This window comes from Thamnophis elegans, chromosome 5, assembly GCF_009769535.1.
Source record: "Thamnophis elegans isolate rThaEle1 chromosome 5, rThaEle1.pri, whole genome shotgun sequence".
Classification (NCBI taxonomy): domain Eukaryota; kingdom Metazoa; phylum Chordata; class Lepidosauria; order Squamata; family Colubridae; genus Thamnophis; species Thamnophis elegans.
Genome location: NC_045545.1, coordinates 75,213,421 through 75,239,979, shown reverse-complemented (window position 1 = coordinate 75,239,979; position 26,559 = coordinate 75,213,421). Strand labels below are relative to the sequence as shown.

The following is a 26,559-nucleotide window of genomic DNA, read 5'->3' as shown; positions in this document are numbered from 1 at the left end:
GAAATACCAGCAAGGGCCTCATACCTGGAAAAAGAGAGTCAGAAAGGCAAACTGCCAAAGGAACTTAGGTTGAAAGATCCCCAAAAGGGGTGCTTTGGGGTTAAAAAGGAATTTTTAAAGCAAATTTTAAAAAATGTAAATGCTCCTCATATATAGTGGGACTGTCAACCCCGAAGTTGGCTGAACTCTGGCCATTTTCTTTTGGCAGCTTTCTCTAGGAAGGTTTCTCTTTTCACTGCTTCAGGGCTGACACAGCGTAGAGCGAATGGCCAGGGAGGGTGTGTGTGTAGAGGTAGCTGAGGTGTTGTAGCCTAAATAAAATTCTTTCTTCTGCTAATCAAGGATGTTGGTGCAGGTGTTCAAAGGTGGAAAGTGAGGTTACTTAGCAAGTGGACTGTATGCTGATTGGATCATGTGACTGGAGACTCTGGAGGGGGGAGTGACTACGTTTTAGTTTTAATTGGGTATAAAACCAACGGGAACTTAAAGCCGGTTTTCCACCGAGAATGTGCCAATTTGATAATCCCAATAAAATGTTATTTGAGGAATTGCCTGCCTCAGAGTTCTTATTGAATAGAGTGTACTACTTGGAACCTTGACAGGGATATTAACAGGTGATGGGAGTATACACTTTGCTTCAGTCTTGCCCTGTAAAAGGAACTATGTTCCAGGACCTCAAGGCAGAAACAACAAGAAAATATAAGCAAAGAGAGTAGATACGCAAAGAGACAGGAAGCTGCCATAAATATGCCCTCAGGACAGTGGTGGGATTCATTTTTTTTACTACAGATTCTGTGGACATGACTTGGTGGGCGTGGCAGGGAAAGGATACTGTAAAATCTCCATTCCCACCTCACTCCAAGAGAAGGTTACTGCAAAATCCCCATTTCCGCCCGATCAGCTGGGACTTGGGAGGCAGAGAATATATGGGGGCAGGACCAGTCAGAGGTCATTTACCAATTCTCCGAACTACTCAAAATTTCTGCTACCAGTTCTCCAGAACTGGTCAGAACCTGCTGAATACCACCTCTGCCTCAGGACCAACTCATTTATATCCAAGAGTCTTGAAAGACCTTGAAGGATGCCACCTCAGGGTCCTGTTCTATGAACTCTGAAACTTACAAAAGATGGGGATAATTCCAGAGGATCAAGGAACGGGAAATATTGTTCCTGTCTTTAAAAAAGGAGAAAAAAGAGGACCCAGGCATATGATCAGCTTGATATTGATACAATAGATTATTAAGTACATGGTTTATGTAATGTAAGCATTACTTGGCAGGCACCCGCATGGAATTATCAATGTTCTTTGATCTTAAAAGATTCAACCAGATTGCCACCAGATTTTTATGAGGCAGAATGGCTCTGAGCGACAGTGATGTGGATCTTGTGGGAGGAAAGAGTTCAGCATATTGCTGATTTTTCCATAAAAAAAGACACCGAGAGGGCACAGCTGCTAAAACTGAGAATATCAATAATGAATAAAGAAGATATAATTGTTAGGGAACAGACAAGATACAACCCTGATCCTTAAAAATAAGATTTTAATATATGAAATTTCACTGCTTTCTCTACGTGACAAGATTGTTCTCAGGGCTTTGTTTATCAGAACATGTGGTTTTTAGATATCACATGTCGTTTAAAGGTAACATTATAAACCATCCAGAAGGACAAGTCTGGCTAAAAAACTTGGATATGTTTAAAAAAATTGTTTTTAAATAAAGTAAACAATTAAATGATTATTCCAGTTGATGAAAACAAACAAAAACCATAAAGAATTCAAAAAAGGGTCTCCCCAAACTGGGGCTAAATTGATTCATGCAGTTCATATAATCAAATATAAAGGGATACACATGAACTAAAGGAAAGTCCACCTTTACATATATGGTTACATATATATGGAAAACCATCAAAAGCATGAATTGCAGAGAGTGTGGAACCACTTGTTTTTCAACCTGTGCTTCTTCGTCTCTTTGCTTACTACTTACTTTCCTTCTGATCCATAGCTGTTCATACTGTCCTCAATGGATTCGTGACTGGCTTGCCGGATAGTTCGACTTGGCATTTCAACAGCAAGTCCAGTTTCTGTACTCCGCTGGATAGCACCTTTGAGTTTCCGGCCATCTCCTTCTAAAGCAAAGAGGAAGAGAGTTGGGGGAAGGGAAAGCAAGGAGGGAGGGAGGGAGGGAGGGAGGGAGGAGAGAGAGAGAGAGAGAGAGAGAGAGAAGAGAGAGAAAGAGAGAGAGAGAGATTGGCATTTAGACATTGGATGAAGAATATTCAGTAATGAAACACTAAATACTAGCAGCATGCCTAAAACACCAACACTTAGAAATCTGACATTTCTGAAATCTGAAAGCTAGCGTAGACATTATTTAACTTTAAGAAGATCTCTTTCAGATATACAGGTGGTCCTACACTTATTACCACAATTGAGAACCGGTAGTGGAAATTTTGAGTAATTCGGAGAACCGGTAAATATCACTTCTGACTGGCTCCACCCCCATCTATTCCCTGCCTCCTAAGTCCCAGCTGATCAGTGAGGGAATGGGGATTTTGCAGTAACCTTCTCCTGCCATGCCCCCAAGCCATACCCACCAAGCCACAGCACGCTCACCAAGCCATGCCATGCCCCCAAGCCACGCCCACAGAACTGGTAGTAAAAAATTGAACCCCATCACTACTACAGTGGTTCAGTTAGTAACACAGTTGTTAAGTGAATCTGACTTCCCCATTTACTTTGCTAGTCAGAAGGCAGCAAAAGGTAGAATGACTCAATAGTCCTATATGGCCCTGGGAGATATAAATATGAGTCAGTTGCCAAACATCTGAATTTGATCACATGACCATAGGCATGTTGCAATGGTTATAAGTGTGAAAAGTGGTCATAAGTCACTTTTATCAGTGCCGCAGTAACTTTGAACAATCACCGTTGTAAGTCAAGGACTACCTGTATTACCATAACACTTTTCAGATTTTGTAGATTAAATTAAAGGGAGAACCTTTTTGTTTTTATCCTCCAATAACAAAACTTGTGGGCTTGGTCTTTCCTCTAAATGCTGGTTCAGTTGAAATTACTAGACCCACTTATTCTTTCACACTTTTTCTGGGTTCTGTCTTGAGATTGTATTGAAAGAATATTTGTGTATTATTTAAAAATTCAGTTCTGTCTGAAAATGTCATTTTCAGTGCTAATAACGCAACCACCCATTTAAAATAATGAGACATTGCTGATCAAGTGCAATCAGAAGAGCTTGGACTATTGGATGCAACCAGAAAAGAGTGTGCGGTAAGGCTCGGGCATTTGTTCCTGAGAAAAGACCATCTCTTGTCATGGCAAACCATTAAATGAATGTTATACAGAGCTACCAGCTGATGCATTATTTATTCATTTAGTATATGGCAATGATACATTAGCCAGGATATTACTATGTTAATACAGAGTACAGTTATTTGGCTGCCTAAGATTGCTAGTCTGTTCATTTCATGCTTGTGCAATATCCAGAAGAGTACAAAAAGGGGCAAACAAGCTCTGCACTCAGAATGCTAACAGCCTTCTGCAGCATCATTCAGGACTTTCTTCCTCCATTGAGGTTGCCTCACCTTCAGGTGGCACATTTGGGCAAGTTCAGCACCAGTTGGATTTGTACTACTGCATGAAGTGGCATTATTTTCCCACCAAAATGGTACCTATTTATCTACTGGCATGCTTTCAAACTGCTAGGTTGGCAGAAGCCAAGGCAAGTGACATTAGCTCCTTCCATCTCCTGGTGCTAGGACTTGAATTGAAGCACAGACCTTCTTGAGTGTCTTTAAGCCATTGAGCCACCACACCAAAACCAGCTGATGCAACATCAATTGTTTGCAAGCTAAAAGCCCAGTTTTTGAAATCTTTCATATGAAGACTTTGAGAATAATGAATAATTTAATTAATTTTTCACATTTGGAGCCAACAAAGTTTAGTGGGCGAGTGAAAGTCGTCCCCTCTCCTGCCAATTCATAAATATCATGGAGAATTTTAAGATAAAGGGTAGAAAACCAGTAGCTTTCCATATGTTAAGAGTACAATTTCCTTCAGTCTCTTTCAGTATACTCTGAGATATTTATTGTCTACCTATTGGATTTATCAACTTATTTTTATGAACACCTGTTGCTTCTATTCCTGGGAAATTTTTTAAAAACATCTCCTTTTATGAGTAATGAAAATCATATGTAGCCAATAAGATAGGGAGGTTATTATTTATGCAACAATTCCTTTTCAGCCACTGTATTTTATGTATTTTATTTCTGTCTTGCAATGTGGTTCATATTTTAATATTTTCCCTGTTTCTTAACTTAATAGTGTATTCAGATTAGGCTTTTGTGCAGGGGTGGTATTATTTACCTTCCCTATCGGTTCGTAAATGTGAGCACGTGCGCTGACCTCCATGCATGCGCTAAGTCTTCTGTGCATGCACTTTTTGGTAAAAAAATGGCCTAAATGGGGTGCCATACAGCTGGGATGGGCAGGCGGGGCCACCAAAGATTTCCGCTACTGGTTTGGGCGAACTGGTAGAATACCATCTCTGCTTTCGTGAGATAATTAACCATTTTACCAAACTATGACCAGTTCAAGAAAAAAAAGTCTTACACAGTGGCACTGAGTGATAGTTGGCAAAACAATGAATTTTTGACCCACTAATATATCCGTTAATTTCAGCTTCTGCTAAAGTCAAAGCCTGTCAATGTCTTTCTTCTTTACTGTATATCAATTTATCCACCATGAGAGTTCTTACAAACAGTAATTACAGATGAAGCCACCACTTATCTAAAACTAGAATCAGTAATGATTATTTATTCCAGTCTTCTGGGAACTTGTTTGCTGCTCCTTATCAGAGGCTCCTGTCACGCAGTGATTAAATAAGATTAAGTGATGTGAAATCCTCATTCACTCTAAACCCATTAAGTAGTTCTATGCCAAGGGAGCAGAGTATACTTTTGGGTGGCTAGGACCACCCTGAGAATTTTCAAAAGGGTACTAGGTTAAAAAAATGGGTAGGAACAGGGTAAAGAGAAGAACCGCTAAATTTGACCTGATCAAATTAATTAATACAACAGAACTACTCCCAATGCATGCAATATTTTTTTCTCAATTCAGAAATCCAAATTAAACATCCCAAGCAGATGGCTCTCCAGCCTTTCTTTGAACATAGCTAAGGAAAAGGAGGCTTCCCAACTGTGAGTAACTGGTTCTGTTGTTGAACTTGTGCTTTTCTCTAAGATGTATCTGTTATTCCATATCCAGCACTTTGGGATAATGGAAAACAGATCTTTACTTTCTATATGAAATCCTTTCTGGTAACTGAAGCATACTACAATATCCCCTCTCATGTCTTTTCTCAATTTTAATTTGCCCAGATCCTTCAATCTTCTTTATCTTTCCTAAACCTGTTCCAGTTTCTCAGAATCTTTCAAATGTCATGTCGGGAACTGAACACAGTGCTTGAGATGAGATCTGAGCAAAGCAGAATAGAGTGAAATGATTACATCCCATGATCTGGAAATAATACTTGGTGTATGATGCTACCTAGGACTGCATTTCTTTCTTTCATTCATTCTTTGTTTTTCTTTCTTTCTTTTTTCTTCCTCCTCCCTCTTTTCTTTCTTTCTTTCTTCTCTTTCTTTCTTTCTTTCTTTCTTTCTTTCTTTCTTTCTTTCTTTTTCTTTCTTTCTTTCTTCTTTCTTTCTTTCTTTACCAATTCACATTTGGCTCAGATTCAATTTGCCACTAACTACTATTCCAATATTTTTCTCACAGTGCCTGTTATCTGATCCTACAACTCCTATTATCTGATCCTACACCTAAGATTTAAATTTTGCTTCTAAGTGAAATTTTCTACATTACTCTGTTACCAATTTATTCTTATCTTCAACCCATCCTTCCATATCATATCACGGTCATTTAATTGTATTTCTATCTTATATATAGTGATGCCATCCAATTTTGTAACATCTGCAAATTTGATAAGCATTTTCTCTTCCTATTGATCTAGGTCATTAATAAAATGCTGAAGAGAACCCAGGATAGATCCTTGTGGCATATCACTTGATACCACTTCAATGTGATGAATAACTATTGATGAACAACGCTTAGTACAGTTTTCAAGCAACCTAATTGTAATGCCATCCAGAGCACATTTACTTCAGGCTGCAAATGCTAGTTATAAATATGGATACATGGGAAAAATGTAAGAAAGTAGTGTTAAATTTGCACTGTATCACAAAGTAAGAGGATTTAAAAAAAAATGATGTATCATAGATATATGACACTGGTCAAGCTGTCAAAAATGTACAAAGAAATATCAAATCAGCGTTGGAAGTGTGAAAATGAAGAGGGGACCTTTTATCATGCATTGTAGACTGGTGAAAAAGCAGAGGAATTTTGGGGGCAAATCCATATCCAAAAGATCTTGCAGATTAACATTATGATGAAATCAGAAATTTCTACTGAGTTTTATGGACATTGAACTAGAAAATAAATACAGGAAATTAATATTGCATCACAAAAGAAGACTGGATTATAAAATTGATGAAGCTTACAGAAGATTTTTTTTTTAAGATTGGAAACTTTGTATGAACTTTTGTTGACAAAAAAAAAGGAATAGAAAGAATAAGTGAATAACTAAAGGCCGGAAGGTATAATTCTATTTTTATTTTTATTTCTTCCCTTTATTTTTTTTTTTCTTATTTACTTATTTACTTACTCATCTTAAAGTATAATTTTTATGCTTTTACTGTATCCAAAAATTCTAATAACAAATTTAAAATGATTATTTTTACATTGCAAGTGTATAAATTACTGAATAACATACATGAATATTTGGGAGAATATATGTGAACACACAGACTTACTTCAGCCCAATATATGAGAAATATATATAAGTTGACCAAAGTTTTGTTTTACTTTACATTTGTGCCTTAATAAGTAATTTCTTCTTTTTATCCAAAAGGCATTTTTCACCTCCCCTTTTAGACTTTCTGGTTATAAATTCCATTTGCTGTGATCATCAGTTTTCATCAGATCCATACGTGGCTTTTATTCCCATATTACTAAATAACAATACAATAGCAGAGTTGGAAGGGACCTTGGAGGTCTTCTACTCCAACCCCCTGCCTAGGCAGGAAACCCTATACCATTTCAGACAAATGGCTATCCAACATCTTCTTAAAGACTTCCAGTGTTGGGGCATTCACAACTTCTGGAGACAAGCTATTCCACTGAATAATTGTTCTAACTGTCAGGAAATTTCTCCTCAGTTCTAAGTTGCTTCTCTCCTTGATCAGTTTCTACCCATTGCTTCTAATCTACCCTCAAGTGCTTTGGAGAATAGTTTGACTCCCTCTTCTTTGTGGCAACCCCTGAGATATTGGAACACTGCTATCATGTCTCCCCTAGTCCTTCTTTTCATTAAGCTAGACATACCAGTTCCTACAAAGGTTCTTCATATGTTTTAGTCTCCAGTCTCCTAATCATCTTTGTTGGTCTTCTCTGCACTCTTTCTAGAGTCTCCACATCTTTTCTACATCGTAGCGACCAAAACTGAATGCAGTATTCCAAGGGTGGCCTTACCAAGGCATTATAAAGTGGTATTAACATTTCACGTGATCTTGATTTTATCCCTCTGTTTATGCAGCCTAGAACTGTGTTGGCTTTTTGGCAGCTGCTTCACACTGCTGGCTAAATAACATTTATTTAATAGTTTAGAAAAGTTCACTTGAGAAGTGCCTTTTCTCACAGTTAAATTAAATACTACTGATTCAAGATTGAAACACAAAGAAAAAAAAATGGTGTAAAGAACCTTACCTTCCAAGAATTTTGGTTTTGCTTTTAAAGCACACTGTGCATTAATATGGCCAACATTTCTTTTTCTGCAAAAGTTCATTAATGCACCAGCAACAACTCGAGTTCTCATCAGCATTAGCCAAATGTCTTGAGACCCATAATTAATAGTCTTCTAGTTCAGCTTATTTCTGTGGGTTGTGTCTTCTGCCTATTTTTAAGAAATAGGCAAGAAAGCCCGTTTTCTCATCCGCATTTAGGTCACCATTCCCATTTTTTTTAAAAAAATCTATTTTCATAGACTACTTAAGAAACCCACCCTTATGCCCAGTTGCAATTTTTATTTTTATTTTTTTTAAAAAAACTAGGAACTTTAACAGGGGAACGTTTGGAGGCATTCTTGTTTGGGAGGTCCATTTAAGAGTAAATAAATACAGGAAGGGGCTCCAGTAGATGTTTAATCAATAGTTGGTCCTGCAGAGCAAACTGAACAGGTTCATCAGTTGCTTGGCCATAAATGTATGTGTTTATTATTTTATTATATGTCTTATCTTAATGTCTGTATCTCCCTTCCCCTATTTTATGTGAGCCGCCCTGAGTCCCCTCAGGGAAAAGGGCGGCCTACAAATATTAATAAATCTCTAAATCTCTAAATCTCTAAATGCCCACTTTATTAATAGATGTATTTAATTTTTAAACTTTGAAAAAGATGTGATAAGCCTTGTAAATATATATACAAAAATAACCATTATAATGATTTTAATGTCTTTCTTCTGATGTGGTGGCCTAAAAGTGCCCACATTATTATACCCTAAAGCTTCTTAGTGAATTAAGAATGTAAAGTTTTTTTGGTTAAATCCCAACAGGTTCCTCCTTCTTTAACAAGTTCAGTTTTTATTTTCAGAGGTCACGTCCAAAATTTTGAGCATTTGCATCTGTCACTTTTCTTCCAAGGAGCAAAAATCAAGTGAGCAATGTTCTCTCCAGCTTTCCTTGTGACAAGGATAGTGACTCAAGGTCATCTACTGAACTTCAAGGATGAGCCTCCTCTAGTACTGATCAGCCACCTTTTTTCTTCCAATTCTTTAATTTGATTCTTGTCTCAGGAAGCTTGGTTCAATGTGATTTTGTTGATAGCATGTATTTTAATTTTCTCTTTCTCTCTAATTCACATGCAGACAACAGAAATCCAATGGATTATTTGCCAGGAGGTATTTCATTACACATTCATTCTTTGCTGAATTAAAAAAACCCTTTTGTTCAAAATAAAAGTGATAAAAATAGTAACTTAGCTGAATGACATGAATACTTAAACTCCTGCTGCATACTCTAAGTTCACAAAATGATTTGTTTTTCACCGGGTATTTTATGCAGGTTTTCATTTTCTTGTATTAGTATGTTTAACCCCTGTGGATTGGTGTACCAGGAGCAAACAAGGATATATTTTGTAAATTTGACAAGGAAGGAAGGAGAATGAACAAAAAAGCTTACTCTTTAGTAGAGAGAAGCCAAAGTCAATGACTAAAGTCAAAGGAACAGCAACAACAAAAAGCCTCTAGTGAAGCAGAACTGTGTGCTTGTATGTGTGTTTGTGTGTGTGTGTGTATCCCACAAAGGCAGATCACAGTCTTCCACTTTTGATGCAGGAACTGCAATCCATTGATGTCAGATGTAATGCTTCATTTTAAACTGAATAATTAGGATTTATGTTCATTCCACCTAAGCCAGTTTGGCCATTTCTATATCCCATGACAATGAATTCTTTATGCATTCTGAAATTGCTTTCAGTTCTAATGAGATGCCCCTGAGGTTTAATGAAAAAACAATGTAGTCGATGCAGCTTATGTGACCTGAGTATGTAAGAAGAGCTAACATGTCATTGATAGCCATTTAAGAGTCTTTATTTTTAAGAAGCCCAGTTCAATAAATAAGTGACCTTGACTAACTTCCAAAAGCTAAACAAGATTGGTCCAGTTAATATTTGGAAGGGAGACTACAAAGAAAATCAGAGTTGCAGAGCAGATAGGAAGTTAAAAAAGAAGAAGTAGCTAATGAAGACCATTTTCCTCTAATGGCAAGGAAGAAGGAACAGAGGTTATTGCCAGACTAAGGAGAACTCAGCTGAGATGACTGTCCCTCATCCTATCCAGATGCCTATCTGGGGCAGAACTAATCTTTTGAATTCTGTACAGTTTCATTATCTTTGGACTGACCTTTTCGTATGGCAATCTTATTTTTTTTAAAAAAAATGTTCTCATATGAAAGGTTAAACAAGACTTTAGAAAACAGCATTAAAAATTACCAAAGTTTCCCATATCTAAAAGGCAACTTGCCTCATTTAAAAAAACAATGCATAGACCAGGGCTATAATGTAAATGAAGATTCTCAGTCACCCAGATGGAGTAGTCTGGAACTGAGTCATGGTAATGTTTCTGACTGTCTGCATTTTGTAAAATAGAAGAAATAAAAACTATTAATGAATTCTTCCTGTTTATCTTGGAACCTGGTTCCAGGAAATGACCTTGTGAACACACCAAAAAGATCCACCTACATAAAGATACCTTTTCATGAAAAGAGTCAAATGCCAACATCAGAAAGAATGACTAAATAACCCCATATGCCCCAGAATTCCCTGGGTATAGGGGAGAAAAAACTCATTGGGGAAATGACTATATTAAAACGCACCTTTTATTGTGCTAGGCATCTGAACAAGTCTAATCTCAAATGTTCAAAATCACTGGTATGACATTTTAGTCTCCTAAGACCTTCAGCTGTGGTCTGGCAACTGACCATTAATGAAATAATTTCCAAGTGTACAATTGCTCAACCTGAATATATCAGGATGCTTACTTTTATTACTTGTGTTCAAAACCAACAACCCGTTAGATCAGAGGTGGGGGAATGATGACTCCATTATGACTAGCTCAGAAATTCTGGAGTTGAAACCCACAACTCATAAAAGGACCATCATTCCCCACCCTGCATTAGATTCTGAACAATTATTTAAGTTTTGATTCCAGAGATCACAATCTGTGGACAGGGGGTGACACAAGTCCCAACACAATGTGGTTTTTCAAACCTGATAAAACTGATCTGTTAGACTGGATATCATAATGTTGTTTCTGTAGTCTGTAATCATCTTAATTGTCTGAACTCAGGTGAAGCCAATGCCTTTACTAAAATGTGCTTATTATATTAGAACATATCCATGCTATTTTTCCAGGAGAAGAACAAAAATGGAACGTGCCATTTATGCTATTGACTTCAATATCCTGCTTGGTGCAGGAATACAAATTAAAGCAATCCATAGAATGAGTTCTTAAGGAGTTTTGCACTGCGTGAATCCAAATAGTATCACAACAACATTGCCAATTAAAACAGCCAAAGAAAGACAATTTCTCCATGAAAGCCGAATTGGGAGAGCTCACAACCAACTCCAAACGTAGGAGAAAATAATTTAAAGTCTGGATGGAGGCAGTTCTATATTTTATGGAAATCATTGCAGAGAATTAAATTCCTGACTGTTTCCAGACTAACTGAATCCACTGTAGAAAAGGAACAGAGAAATATTCTGACCTGAATGTGCAAATGTGTTCATATGAGCATTAGGCACAAAAGACTTTTTGATAGGGAGTTAATTAAATTCAGACAGAGAAGAAAAAAATAAGCAGTATGCAATTGTCCCAATTTGTAGTCAAATTGTGGGGGGTTGCTATCTTTCTAGCACAACAGAAAGCTTCTGATCACATTCCTTGACCTTGTGTGCTGGGAAGAAGATGATATATAGAAATGAACTTGGTATGCAAATAAAATAAAAGGACTTGAACTTGAAAATGGTCACTTTTAGGTAATCCTCCGGCTTAAGCCCATAAGTGAAATTCAGCTAATGATATGTAATAGCTCCTGAGAATAAAGACGCTCTAAAGCTTGATGTGCAGCACCATAAACTTGGCCTGAAAGCAAACGGATGCCAGGGTTCCAAGTAATACAGTCACATGGTCCAAACAGTATATAGTCCAGTTGCTAGGTTACTTCAGTCTCACCTTTTGAACACCTGCATGAACATCCTTGATTCCCAGGGAAAAGAATTTTATTTTGGCTACCGCACCCCAGTTATCTCTACTCTTAGAGCCGAGGTGGCGCAGTGGTTAGAGTGCAGCACTGCAGGCTACTTCAGCTGACTGCAGTTCTGCAGTTCGGCTGTTCAAATCTCACCGGCTCAAGGTTGACTCAGCCTTCCATCCTTCTGAGGTGGGTAAAATGAGGACCCGGATTGTTGGGGGCAATATGCTGACTCTGTAAACAGCTTAGAGAGGGCTGAAAGCCCTATGAAGCGGTATATAAGTCTAACTGCTATTGCTACACACACACCACTCCCTGTCCCTTAGCGCCAGGTTGTGTCAGCCCTGAAGGAATGTGAAGAGAAATCTCCTTAGAGGAAAGCTACAGAAAGAAAATGGCTCCAGTTAGGCCAGCTTCAGGGTTGACAACAGATAATCAAAATCGCAAGCAGAGACAACCACAACAGTTATAATAGTACTTGCTGGAATGTAGAGAGCTTTCTGCACCATATGAAAAGATCATCTTTTCTGCCTTTTTCAGGGGAAGTCACAAGTTTCTTGCTAGCGCAAGAGATTTTGTCCCAAAATTAGCTGAATTTTCCTCTAGCGCAGGTAACACTGTGCCCTTTCTGTTGCATCTGAATGCAACAGATGAGCTGAATGATAACAGGACAGATCCAGTGACAAAGCAGAGCTTTTCCTCTTGCCTACCCCACCACTCCCCTGCCAGGCATTTGCTGCCTTATTATGCCAAAGGCCTAACCATGGATCACCACAACAAAATCTGACACCAGAAAGAGAACGTCCTGTTATTAGTCAAGCCTGAAAAGCAATCAACCCTTAAACTAAATCCATCCTGCTTTTTCTGAAAACAGGAATAGCTTCAGGCTTCTCATCACAAGTGCTTGCAGTATGGGAAGGAAGCATGTCATACCTGTGCCTAATATAATCTCGTGAAACTCATTTGTCACGTATCAGCATGCAGTCTCAAGGGAGGGGAAAGGGGAATTTTCATTTTGCCATTGCTACTGAAATAGATTTCATGGGGACAGATTTATAGAGTGCACTGGAAACAATCTGCAATAAACTGTGATTACAACAAGGTCAGCCTGTATGGAGAGACTGGATTATTTAAGGCCCTGTAAATTATTTTGATGCTGTGCCAGAGATGCAGCTTGCTTGCTTTATTCTTGTCATCTTTTTGTCATTATTCATGTTTACAGGTTTTCATAATTAACTGAGGAGCTTTTGGGAATCTAACATACATTGGATTTTTCTTCATTTCTGTGAAGGGCGGATGCTGTCAACAAAGAAAATTAATTTAATATGCAGCACAACAAATTTTCTGCCTGAAAATCTGGAGCCACATGAACTTTCTTGTGACAGGCACTGTAATTGTGTTGTGGTTCTGTACCAATTCAGCTACACTCTGGGGCTGCCAGCAGTTATCCAGTGGAAGCACCAAAACTCCATTGGCCCAGAGAAAATGCAATAATAATTTATCGTACAACTGATTCCGTGCTGACAATACCTGCAATTCAGAGAAATTGGCGTATTGCTGTTAAGAATGCATAATTTTACTTGTACTTAATTTGGTGTTCAGGAATATCATACATAGTTACTACATGGCATGGAGAAAAACTCATTAGCCTACAATATCATTTTCACTTCAGGGTATTTCTTCTTAGGAATTAACCAGGTGTGTTCTTTAGAGCAGAGATAGATCAGAAACCTTGACTGTATTCCTAACAGCATTCCCAAAATCTTTAGTTTTAATATGACATAAATTTCTTAAATGCATGGAAATAATTATAATCACTTAATCATTTAAAATATATTTAATTTAATTAAAGCTTACTTACATCTTGATCAAAATTAAATGCTATATAATTTTTGTTATCACTTAGCACATTTTCCTTGGGTCCCACTCATATTTTGGATTGTACCTCTTGATTGTGCGCAAAAAGCATAACCTTTGGTTGCAAAAAGTTACACATATGTACATAAAAGTAAACATTGCTTAAGAGCACAAATCTGTCTTTAACTTGCATTATAGATAAATGGATTGAAAATGAGATGGTATGCACTTATTGTATCTCACAGTATTTTGTTGTTTATTTTTCAGCTGTCCCTGACTTGGTTCTAAAATGCAATTTTGTGCACAATTGATTCAGATTTAGAAGTTGGGTCCTTGTAATACCTATTTAGCTCAGACGGTGGTTACTTCTCTTGTGTCTTTTATGCTGCTCAAACAAGAAACTCCTGAACTAGAAGCACATTTTCTGCTTTTGCGCAATTTCAGTGCGTTACAGACAAGGAAAATTAACAAAACAGCAATGGTAAATCACAATAAAATTAGTTGGTAAATTAACTAATAAAATAACTATATATTCTTTTGGAGCAGAATTTCTACTGCAATTAAAGAATCAAGCTGATTTTGTGTGTGTCTGTATGCCTTCAAGTCAGTCTTGAGTATTGGAGACTGCTTGATAAGTCCATGAAGTTTCATTGGCAAAAATTTTCAGATGTGGCTTGCCACTGCTTTCTTCCTAGGCTTAAGGAGGACTGATCCAGCCTAAGACAGGCCTGGAACTCAGTCTCCTCGTTTCCAATCTGATGCCTTTAACCACTACACTCAATGGGATTTTGTTATGTTGTTAGTAATGTGCTGCATTTTTACTATTAGTAAAACATCACCAAGCCAGACTATAATTTTAAAGAACGTAGGAAGAAAAATTACCCACTCAAATTTTTAAAAATTATCTCTGCCAAGAGACAAATTTCAATTATTGTGTCAATTATTCGTATCTTTTATGGTTATGCAATTGCAGGAGCATACAAGAGAGATTATGACATGTAAAGTTCACTAATAGTCTATGGCCAAGGTAGGATTTTGCATTCATAATATCCCTTTTGTAGCATCCAGTTGATAATGCCAGATCATAAACTATTGCAATTTGTTCTATGTAGTCTGGCAGACCTCTGGCAAGACGACGTGGATTCTGTGCAGAACATTTCCATAAATGCAAATGTGACTGACTTGACTCATAAGAGGCCATAAAATGTCTGAGCTGAAGCCAGCTTAGCCAGAGCAAGAGAAAACTGCAAACCAAAACTGAGTGAAGACACACTGACTTTTTGTTTCGATGAACATCTGTTATAATAACCATTAGACTGTTTCAGTTTTTATTATTGTAACCCACTAAAATAAAGTGTAGAAGTAGTCCTAACATAAAAGAGGCTACATCTATATACCCAACACAAACAAAGCCATTATATGATTTGATTTGACTTGGCATGTTACATGAAACACAATCTTTCTGAACTCATAATCATAACTTAGTCTGAAAAATGAACCAAAGTATTGTGGTCGGTTTAACTAATCCTGATTAAGTCAAACCATTGTTCTTGCACAGAAGATGGATTGATATGTTCTAGCCATAATTTTTTAAACCCCTGATTTTTTGCATGAGTCACAAGTCTCTGAGTGCAGATACCATGCTGTGCCAGGAGAGGATGCTGATTTCCCCACACCCCCTTGCTATTATAAGCTCCATGAACAGGATTTCTGTCTTGTTTAAAAAAGTATAGATAGCAGTTTTCTGAACTGTCTTTATACAATCTTGAGCAGTAATGAGTATCCTGCCTTTCATGGTATTATTACATTAAACAACAACACTACAGTTAAATGTCCTCATTTAGCAACTATATCCATTCACATTTATGACAGTAATAAAAAGTAAATTCGCAATTATCCTCAAATTTATGACTTTTGCAGGTCAATAAAGCAAAGGAAAGCTGAAATAAGTTCATAAGCACAGTTTCACTTAGCAACCATTTCACTTAAGTCTTAATTGGTGGTTCCAATTGTAATCACTAAATGAGGACTATCTGTAATGTTAAATTATGATTGGACTCATTTTTTTCTATTTCAGAATATTATTTGGTTAGCTCTAAATGAAGCTCTTTTATTGGCATTTGAACTATTTAATCTCTGCATTTTGTTCTTTGAGAAATCACATAATCCCCTACTTGGTTTTCAAATGCCTTTCTGTTCTATCTAAGATGTATTCAAAGCTTAATCATATTCCACGTGCAACTTATTTAGATTTTCTCTATGTTGAAGCATGTTAGCCAATCCTTTCCCTCTTGTTGCATCCAGACTAAAGGGAAAACGCGGCAGAAGGATACTTTTCCTCTTACTATGAAGTATGAGATTTCCCTCTTTATATTCCAAAACAACATAGCAGTGAATCATACTTGTTAAATAAAATAGGAGCTGTATGCCATTTTAAATATTTTCTGCTATCCATCTACCCTAATGCTGCTGCTAGCGCATGTTACAGCTTGTGTGGAGCAAATTAATCATTCTTCATAAACAGACGCTGAATTGCAAGAGCAATTTCTGCAACATAATTCTTGCCGTTCATTAACATGTAAGGCAGCACATTCAGTTTTGGCACGAAAATTCCACCAAGTCAAAGCCATAATCAATTAGAGAATCACATGTCAGATTGACTGCAGCATGACAGATATAAGAATTGCCAAGTAGGAAGGCCATTTTTAATATTTAAATATACTCATAGCCTTAACATCTCAGGAGGAGCTAAAAAAAGGAAGTAAGGAAAGAAGATAGATGCAATAAAGGGGGGGGAGGAGAAAAGAAAATAGTATTCCAGAAAATAATAAGAAAAAAAAATAACATCAATTGGTAATTTGTGCTATCTACTCAGATTCCAGACAAATGTGTACATTGTATACACATTAACAGAACAGTGTATATTAACAGAAGGTAAAATATTCATTAAATAATATATAATTCTGAGTTAATACAAATAATTTCTTCCACTTTCTTCTTTATTATGCACAATACCTTCTGACTTTGGAAGTAATTAGGGAATAGCAAAGAGACTGAGCAAAACTGTGCTCAGCCAAACTTTATCAGCCACACCACTGGATTCTGAAATGAGTTGGTATCACCTCCATATATTTTAAACAAAGTGGTTCCCAACCTTCTTTTGGCCATGCCCCACCTAAGCATCTCTACAATCCTGATGCGCCCCCCCCCCCCATGACATACATTCAAAAAGTGAACTCTACTCATGTGAAGGAAGTCTAAAAGGCCATTAGCTTGGTTTAAACAAGGTTCAAATTGCCCCCATTAAAAGTCAAATTGCCCCCTATGGGGCATGGGCCCCATAGGAGGGACCCACTGCATTAGAGGGAACAACTGCATTAGAGTTGGACACTTGTTTTAGAAGTTAGGAAACACAAGAGAGAATAGAGAATGAACGATCTCAGCTGGCCAAATGTGGTCAAGAGCATTCTTTGTATAAATTCAGTGTACATATTTCATATGGTGCTACCTCCTTTCTCTTTAGAGGTTGCACACCCAAAGATACAGGCTAATTCAGACATCACTTCAAATGGAGGATTGTACTAACATGAGTTTAGGATAAAACGTATGTAATGGTAGTCTATGAACAGTCTTATCTCACAGACATTTTGTTGGATTGTTTTGTTCAGTGCACTCTCCCCATGAATCAACATTACATGTGAAGCAGGTCATGGCAATTGTATTGACCTAAATTGAACAAAAAAATGTGGGTAAATGCAACTTTTTGGTTCAGTCATTGCATTTCTCCTATCTGTGTTTTGCAACAGCTATAGATGTGAAGTAAAAACAGCAATTTATTTCTGACATTGCATTTATCCTAATTTTCAAATATGCTGCACATGAGAGCTGTAAAAAAAAAGTTCACTCTGGAGATTTATGTCAGATACTGGGCATCATTCCTCCACAAGCACCTATTTCTAAACTAGAGACGGGGTATCTATGAGCAACACTGCCTCAAACAGAGAGCAATGGGAGGAGCGAGATCCTTATTGTGTTAGTTGTAAACCACAGCAAGGTACTTAGTCTGGTACACCTTTGTCAAAATAGCATCCGAGCTAGAAACGAATAATAATATCTATTTATGCATAAATAAGTCTACCCCACGGATACAAGGTAGAAACCCTTAGAAAAGGGAGAAATTACTTTATATACACAGTTCAAACACGTTGGGTTTGGAATGCGTTCTTCAGTGGGCCAGTATCATTTGAGTCATCATGCATCTAGTGAACATGCTCAGTAACTATATATCTATGGTGTAACAGTTCATAGCATCTCACAATATTGTTAGCATGATCTTGTTAATATCTAATTGCATATTCAGGAGGTGTGTTTTCCGCATTATAATGAGTTTTCAGGTTATTAACGTTTAACATTCTGAATAGTTCTTGTCTTTAGCCACTTTGAACCAATTCTCATCAGATTCTTGCTATCAGAATCCTTATTGTAGGTTCTTTATTTCAAAAAAGTAAAAACTATCAACGGCATGCCTTGTTATTGAAAACAACTACAAGGAAGTCCCCTTGTCCTACCCCTATCATTTGCAACTAGTTGCTTAACATTCCTCATTGTAAGCAGCTTTCCCCAAGAGAGAAAAGTTCATTGTCAATCCAATAGACAAAATGGATTCTGTTCATTCAACCTACCGTCTGTGGCCTGAGATGTCCAATTAAAAATCTATTGGTGGGAGAATTCCAAATTTCTTTGCCACTTATTGAAAATTGTGGCTTTCCCCTTTTTCAGATCACATGGCATATTGCAGGCTCTCTTAGCCACAAATAGCATGGTGTTCTTATAGGAAAGGCTGTGAATCTGCAAAATGTGACCACAGTAAGACTCTGTTTCACCCCCAGTACAAGGACAGCCAAACACGTTAATAAATCAAAATGACAATAAACGGTTAGAGGGCAATGAATTATTGAGCAGAAAGTAATTTACTAAGTCAGGCAAAAACCTAAAGTGCATAAGCCAATAACTAACCAATGTAGAACCGATTGCTTTTTATTGATTGGCTATAAATTGCCAATCTAGGAAATATTAAACTGGGATTGAAATAACACTTTTGGCCTCCATCATTAAAGTAAGAGTAATAATGACATTCTATAGACAAAAAATAAGAAAAAAATTAACAATTCTTTAATGTAACAAGGCAGACTTTTACACCAGTGTAAATCATTAGGAACTCTTATATTTATTAGATTTGGTGCAATTTGAGTATTACAGTTTACACAATGTTGCATTTTAATGCCTCTAAGATTTTGTTTAAAGTTTTTTAAAAAGCAGTTAAAATGCTATGGTGTTTTTCCCCCCCAAATGCCTGTATATATTTATTACAATCTTATGTTTTTCCTTTAAAACCTAGATGGCTTAGAACTGAAATACACAAAGTAGTATATTTTCTGTATTATATATATTCCATAACTTCAAATACTTTTTCAAGACATCAACGTACATTTATAGAACAAGTCAGTAGTGGATCTTCTTTGTTGTCGTCAGGAATGTTGTTTTAGGACTAATGCTAAACCAATTAGTTTTTTCCAGTATTTTAATTGCATGATATGAACTATTGTACAGTTGCATGCAAATGTTTAGGCTCCTCTAATCAAGCTGCATGCTTTAATGATTCCCTAAGAAAATAGAAGCTTCTCCTGCATGGCAAAAATGTTAAATGCAACATCTTTCACCAAACTTGAATGAATATTTATTTATGGCAGTTCTTTACGGATTCAGAATAGTAAAACTTTGAATACAGCAGGTGCAAATATCTCAGGTTACGATTAGACTTTCATTCCGAATATTCCTATAGCAAAAATAACAGCTTCCAAGTATTTTCCATAGTCAGCCAAGAACTTTTCTGTCCTTACCTATGTTATATTTTGTACCCTTTTCCCCACAGAACTCTTCTAGTTCAGAAATATTCTTAGGTCTCCTTGCATAAACTGCAACTTAGGATCTTCCCACAGAGTCCAAATAATATTCAAGTCTGGGGACTGTAAAGGCCATTCTAAAATCTTTTTATATCTCATGAGTACACAGGGCACTCTTAACTTATGACCATAATTGGGATCCGAACTTCTGTTGTTAAACAAGGTGTTTATTAAGTGAGTTGCACCTGATTTTACAACTTATTTTTCACATGGTTGTTAAGGAAATCACTGCAGTTAAGTGAACCACTTAGTCATTAAGTGGATCCTACTTCCCTCATTGACTTTGCTTGTTGGAAACCAGCGGGGAAGATCACAATTGGAACAAATGAACCTGGGATGCTGCAAACATTGTAAATACATGCTGCTTGCGAAGCACCTGAATATTGATCATGTGACCATGGAGATGCTGCAATGGCTGTAGGTGTGAAGACCAGTCACTTTTTTAAAAATAAAGTTTTTAATTTTTGTTTATTTTCATAACCAACATTATTTTGTATTATTAAATATTTACGTCAATTCGTCTTACCATCAACCCCAAAAAATGATTAATGGCTTTTCTGCTCTCCATACACCATATTTGTACCCTAGCCATCATTTTCTTCTCCCTCTCTCCTCATCCTCCCTACCTCCTTTCTTCTCTCTATCCTCCTTCTCTTCTCTACTTCCCTTTCCTCTCTCCATTTTATAAACTTTGAACGGTCACTAAATAACTGGCTGGAAGTAGAAAATACATGTACTTCATTATTAATTTAGAAGTATGTTTCAGACTGTATTGTTAAAATATTCAACCTCTCTCAGCTTTAATTTCATTTCTCATCCAAGAAGCTTCTTCAGCTCTGACCCAAAAAGCTTCTTGGAGGAGAAGTGAAACATTTTCAAGGAAAAACAAATTACATTTGCCTTTTTTTGGGGGGGGGGGAGAGGACAACCACTTTTGGGACAACCATGATCTGAATAACTGAGAATCTCCATAGATATTGGATGAAAAGACAAATAGCCTAGCACTGAATGGTGGAAACTTGTTATGGCAGAAGCCGTAGAATTGGATTCAGAGATTTCCTGATTCATCTCATGAACCAGCTAACAGAGACAATGCATAATTGGAGATTTTGGTACTTGGTTGTTTGCTTCAAGATTTTTCATTACTTAACTAGGTAACCTCTTCAAAAAAAACAATAGCCTAATCAATGAACTACCAAGGAGAAAACTAGACCCTTCACCACGGGTGGGTTCCTGCCAGTTCTAACCTCTTCTATAGAAGAGGTTCCACAAATCTTCAGTGCCGTTTAGAACCGGTTCCGGCTCCCCCCCCCCCCGCCGCCCGTCCGCAGATCATCAAGATGAAGAGCGAGAGGAGGAATTCTGAGAGTTGAAGTCCACAAGTCTTAAAGCTGTCAAGTTTGAACACCCCTGGGGTTTTTTTTCTCTAAAGGGTTAGGGACGCAAGGGTCTTGTAACTCGACAGCTTTAAGACTTGCGTGCTTCAAATGCCAGAGTTTCTGAGCCAACATTTTGGTTGCTAAGCAAGAGCGTTGTTAAGTGAGTTTCACCACATTTTACAAGTTAGTCACGCCCACCCAGTCACATGGTCGGCAAGCCACTCCCACAAAGCAGGCCATACTTACAGAAGAGGTTCTAAAAAACTTTGAAACCCGCCACTGACCTTCACCAATACTGGCAGGGCAAGGTACTGTATGTAATAGAGAGCTAACCCCTCACTAGCACTGATGATGTTGCCTAGTCAGTAAGGAAACATCTGCAAACAAACAACCAAGCTCAGAGAGAATCAAGGACGCCACAGTTCAACCTGGAGTTGCATTTATCTTCTCCTAATGGAAACACTAAGTAGCTTTGTAATGACTTTTACTGTCCTCTGGCTCAAGAAAGCTACTAGTGCTGCTTTTGTCCATGCATTCTTTAAGATCCAAGATAGGAAAGTCATGAACCATCTGAAGATTTCTTTGTGCATCTGAGCAGGCATCATTAAATCACAATAGCTTAGTGAACAATTTTGCCTGGCATTAATCATGCATCATTAACCTCCACTTTGTCCTTTTCAAATACTTTTTATTTTCACCTCTATCTGTTTCCAAGTTGGTGTTACATACCTTGTTAATTACACCATTCAGTATCACATGCTGATTAAATCCACCAAATTTGCACCAGAAAATGGCTTGAATGCACAGTATATCACCAATTTCTCAACATTTATGCAATAGAAATGAATGACATCATCAAATATAATTCAGCTTGCTAAACAGGTCATTGACAAACTATGAGGGAGACATGAAGATTGCATTACGTCTGGCAATTTGTTGTCCCCTGGGCAACGGTGTTGTCACCAGCAAATCCTTTCAATCCAGAAGCAACCTCTGGTTAGCTTTGTAGGTACTTCTGACAAGAACACAAACAGGCAAACTATGAAGGAATGGAGAGCAAATAAGTGACCCATTTATATCTCAACCTGTTAAATCTTTCCCATCTGAAAATAGGAAAGATCAGCAAAGATTTTTGCCCATACTTATATTGAGCCTGACTCTTAATGACAGAGATATTCTGTTAATTCATTTTAAAAGACTTTCTGACAGATGCAAGGTATATTATCTGTAGAAAGATGTATCTAGAATATTTGAATTATGTAGATACATTACTCATAGACATTGAGGGAAAATGGTGCTATAAATCATGTTCAAAATCAATACATGTTTGTCTTTTGTCTTTTTAAAATAAAACCAGTCTCTGGAGCAGCCTTTCTTTAGGGCTTCCAGTGCTGGCTATAATAAAACTGGAGGTACTAAATTGAGGATGTTGCAGTGAGTTCTCCTTATAGTTCACTTATAATGGTTACAGAGAATAATAGTTTGTAAAATTTGTAAAACATCCCTATAGGGAAAATATAGCTCCACGTGAAAAGTTTTTCTTAATAACTATAGGTCAGGAAAAATAGAGTCATATCAAGGTGTCAAGTGTTTTTATGAATATCAAAGACAAAATGATGATATAGTCAGTTTGCAAAAAAAAAAAAAACCCTTAAGAAACGTGGTTGAATCAAAAGGTGGAAAAAGGCAGAATAGAAATAAGGAAAATAAAGGTAGCTAAAAAGAGTGAAATCAGAGGAATACAAAAAATTATGCAACTCACCAACCCCGACAAACAACAGTGATAATAACTTGAGACATACCAGCCACCAATTCCCTGCTATTAAAAATAACTATGATGAGGTAAGATGGAATAGCAACATAGATGCCTGAGATACAGTCAGAGAAATCATTTTGGACTGAGATATAGTTAAATTAATTAATTATATTGATTCTCTGAAGCTAGTCAAATTGCATTGTAGGGTCTGAAAGAAATTGCTGATGGCCTGGCTGAAACTCTTATTATTTTTGAGAAATCCTAAAGTTTCAGATGGAAATTCAGATGGTTTGAGGAAGATAAATGTCCCTGCATTCAGACTAGAGAAAAATAAGGATTATAGGGAGCTTGAAAACAATGCATTAATGATCAAAACCAGTATAGATTTATTCAAAAAATGTCATTCTTTAAATGAGTAATTTCCTTGGTAGAAGTGCTATGGAGGAAATATATCTTCAGCGAAGTATTAGACCAAAAAGTGATTAGCAAACTGACAGCCTGATTTGCAAACTAGTTAACTAAGAGCCGGATAACCTGACAACCAGTGGTGGGATTCAAATTTTTTTACTACCGGTTCTGTGGGCATGGCTTGGTGTGCTTGGCTTGGTGGGAGTGGCTTGGCTTGGTGCGTGTGGCATGGTGGCATGGCAGAGGAAGGATACTTCAAAATCCCCATTTCCTCCCAATCAGCTAGGACTTGGGAGGCAGAAAATAGATGGGGCGGAGCCAGTCAGAGGTGTTATTTACCAGTTCTCTGAACTACTCAAGATTTCCACTACTGGTTCTCCAGAACTGGTCAGAACCTGCTGAATACCACCTCTCCTGACAACTGAATGAAAATTCTGCTAGCTTGAAAAGTTGCAAAGACTGTTCTTCTACTCTTTGAACTTTCAACATGTAAAGTGTGGTTCTTCTATTAATCAGAACATTTTTCAACATATGTGTGGTATCAATCAATAGTGATGGAGAATATAGGAGAAACTTTTTAAGATGAAGTTGAAAATGAGAACAAAAGCTGAAAAATCATGTTTAGAGTGCTTATGAGCAGTTCTTCACACTAGAATTACGTTTACAATGGGAGCCACAAGCATCTTGGTCCATCATTCTGCCACATTTATGGATGGCTTGAATGAGAAATTGAAGAGTATGTTTATCAAACTGCAGCTGATATGATACTGAGGGAATAAATAATACAATATCTTAGAAGACAGAAATAAAATTTGAACTTGACAGCTAAGGCAGAGCTTGGAATAATGGAACAAAGATTAATTGATGCAATTGAGAAATAATTCATGGAAACATAGATCAAATGAAGAAAAAAAAACCAGAATAAGGCATATCTGGTTTGGTTGCACCACTTATACAAAATATCTTAGAATAATAGTTGATCATAACCTGTATATTAGTCAACCATGTGATGTAACTGCAAAATAACCACCACCAAAAATCCCACTAACAATCATTTAAGCCTACGTCAATGAAAGTATAATTTTCAAACCACGGAAAACAATAGTTCAAATTACCTTTGTTGTTCAGGTTTCCATCTCGGAGCAGCATACATTAAGACAGTTTCAAACAAATTGGAATAAGTATATCTTGGCCCACTCACCAACCTTCTCATCATCTTCTTTTCAATGCTTCCCATAACTGCTACCCATCAGTGCCTCCAATGAATTCAAGGGCAGCATATCTGACTAGCCTGTCTCTGCCTGGTTGACTAAGCCTTGCTTGAATGCAAAGTTAGCCACAACTAAAGGAAGATGGAAAAGATGTTTGTGGGGTGGGAGATAAACTGCATTTGGATGTAAGGGTGGCAGCCTGCCTGGTGCTCATCTTTATCTCCCAACACTATTTCCCACCACCCCTCAGCCATTATGTGCTGCCACCCTTGAAAACAAGCTCAATATATCCATTGCCCCACTAGCTTCTCCCACGATTTTCCCAGCACCTTCCTTTCCCTCTAGCCATCATCACTGCCACAGACTCCACACCATTTTCCCAGTTATTCCACCCAAAACATTTAAGTCCAGAATACCCAGTTTTAGGCTGAAACGAATCACCTAGAAGTGGCAGTCCCATGTACAAAACATTTTATTCATGGAATGCTTTGCACCTAATTTTAATACATTTAATTATTTATGTAGCACATAAAAGAGGAAACCGTTTTCATGGGATGGCTTACAATCAATTCTTTTGCAATGATCACTGTATGTAAAGCAAAATAAAGTACACCACTTTATCTCTTTTATAGAAGGGAGACTGTAAAGTTGCTATTATGTATTTATGCATTTAAGCCAGGGGTGGGTTTCAACCGGTACGGACCGGTACGCCCATACCTGATGGTGAAATTTAGCGTGCCTTCTCATACCCGTTGATCAGGAGGCCCCATACCGGAATGCTCCCTCTCCTCATTCACTCTTTCATTCATCCCATCCTCACCATGCTGCCGAAAAGTTCTCAGAAGAAGAACCAGAATAAGAAAGAACTGGTGAGTGGCTGGGGTGGGGAGGGAGGATGTTGGGGAAGAGGGAAGAGGCAGAGGGGCTGCTAGAAGAGTATGTGTACAGGCTGTGGGTTTTAAAAAAGTCTGGGTGAATGCAGGAAGAGGGAAGAGGCAGAGAGACTGGAAGTGTGTGTTTTGTGCACAGGCTGTGAGTTTTAAAAACGTCTGGGTGAATGCAGGAAGAGGGAAGAGGCAGAGGGGCTGGAAGAGTGTGTGTAAGGTGATCAGTAATGTTGAAGTCCAGCAAGGACAGCCATATTTCCTCTGTAAGTAGCTGTTTTATTGTTTTGTGTACTTATTTTATTCTTATTTAAGTAGTAAGTGCACAAAATAATAAATTTCCTTTTTTTATATCTTCTTTATGTAGGTCATTCTTTGGGGCAAAGAATTCAGTGGCATTGACTTGGCCACTCCCACCCAGTCACATGAATGCCAAGCTACTCCCACCCAGTCACATGACCACCAAGCCACTCCCACAAAACAGGCCACACCTACAGAATAGGTTCTAAAAAAATTTGAAACCCACCACTGATTTAAGCCATAATTTCCCCCAAGGTTTGAACTGTGAAATCATAAAGGGGACATTCTCTTATCCAATCAAGTATTAGGAAGCCGACGAGAGAAACTTCATGTAACTATTAGGCTCACCTGACTAAATATTTCAGAGCAATCTTTCTTCTTAAATATTAACAACACTGGTGAAACTGGAGGAAGCAATATATTATATATGGGACTGTCTTTCAGAAATTTCAATTAATTAACTGGCTAAGTAGGACTGGCCAGAACAATCCTATGATGCCAATAGTTTATCATCAGTACTGGCTACTGATGTATCTTCAGATGGATACTACCAGTACATCTTCAAACAGGCATTAACCTAAAGAATGGTTTAAATGGGTCATGTCAAGATCAACTCTTAATGATTTCATGGGTACATCAATTTATTTTTCTTGGCAACACTATGAAAATAATTATTGCCTATTTTAGGTTGCTTTTAAAATGTTGCAGTCTAGCCTGAACTCTTAGAATGCCTTTAGAACAATAAATCCCTTATGTAGTAGAAACTCAACCAGCACTCAAGTGTGCTAGCAGCAAAAGCATCAAGGAGTTTATTCATATAGAAAATGTGCTTTTATTATAGATATCAGGAACTCTACTGAAGATGATCAGCTACTTTGGAATCTAGCAATACTGTTTAATGTAAGAAATTCGAGTATCTCATC

General features: G+C 37.4%; 1 protein-coding gene across 1 annotated transcript in view; it reads right to left on the bottom strand.

The window, feature by feature from the left end:
* Positions 1–26,559, bottom strand: part of RIMS4 (regulating synaptic membrane exocytosis 4) — an 88,515-nt gene that overhangs the window by 27,858 nt on the left and 34,098 nt on the right. The window contains 1 exon segment of the mRNA XM_032218450.1: positions 1,986–2,127. Within this exon segment, the coding sequence (XP_032074341.1) occupies positions 1,986–2,127 (142 nt within the window).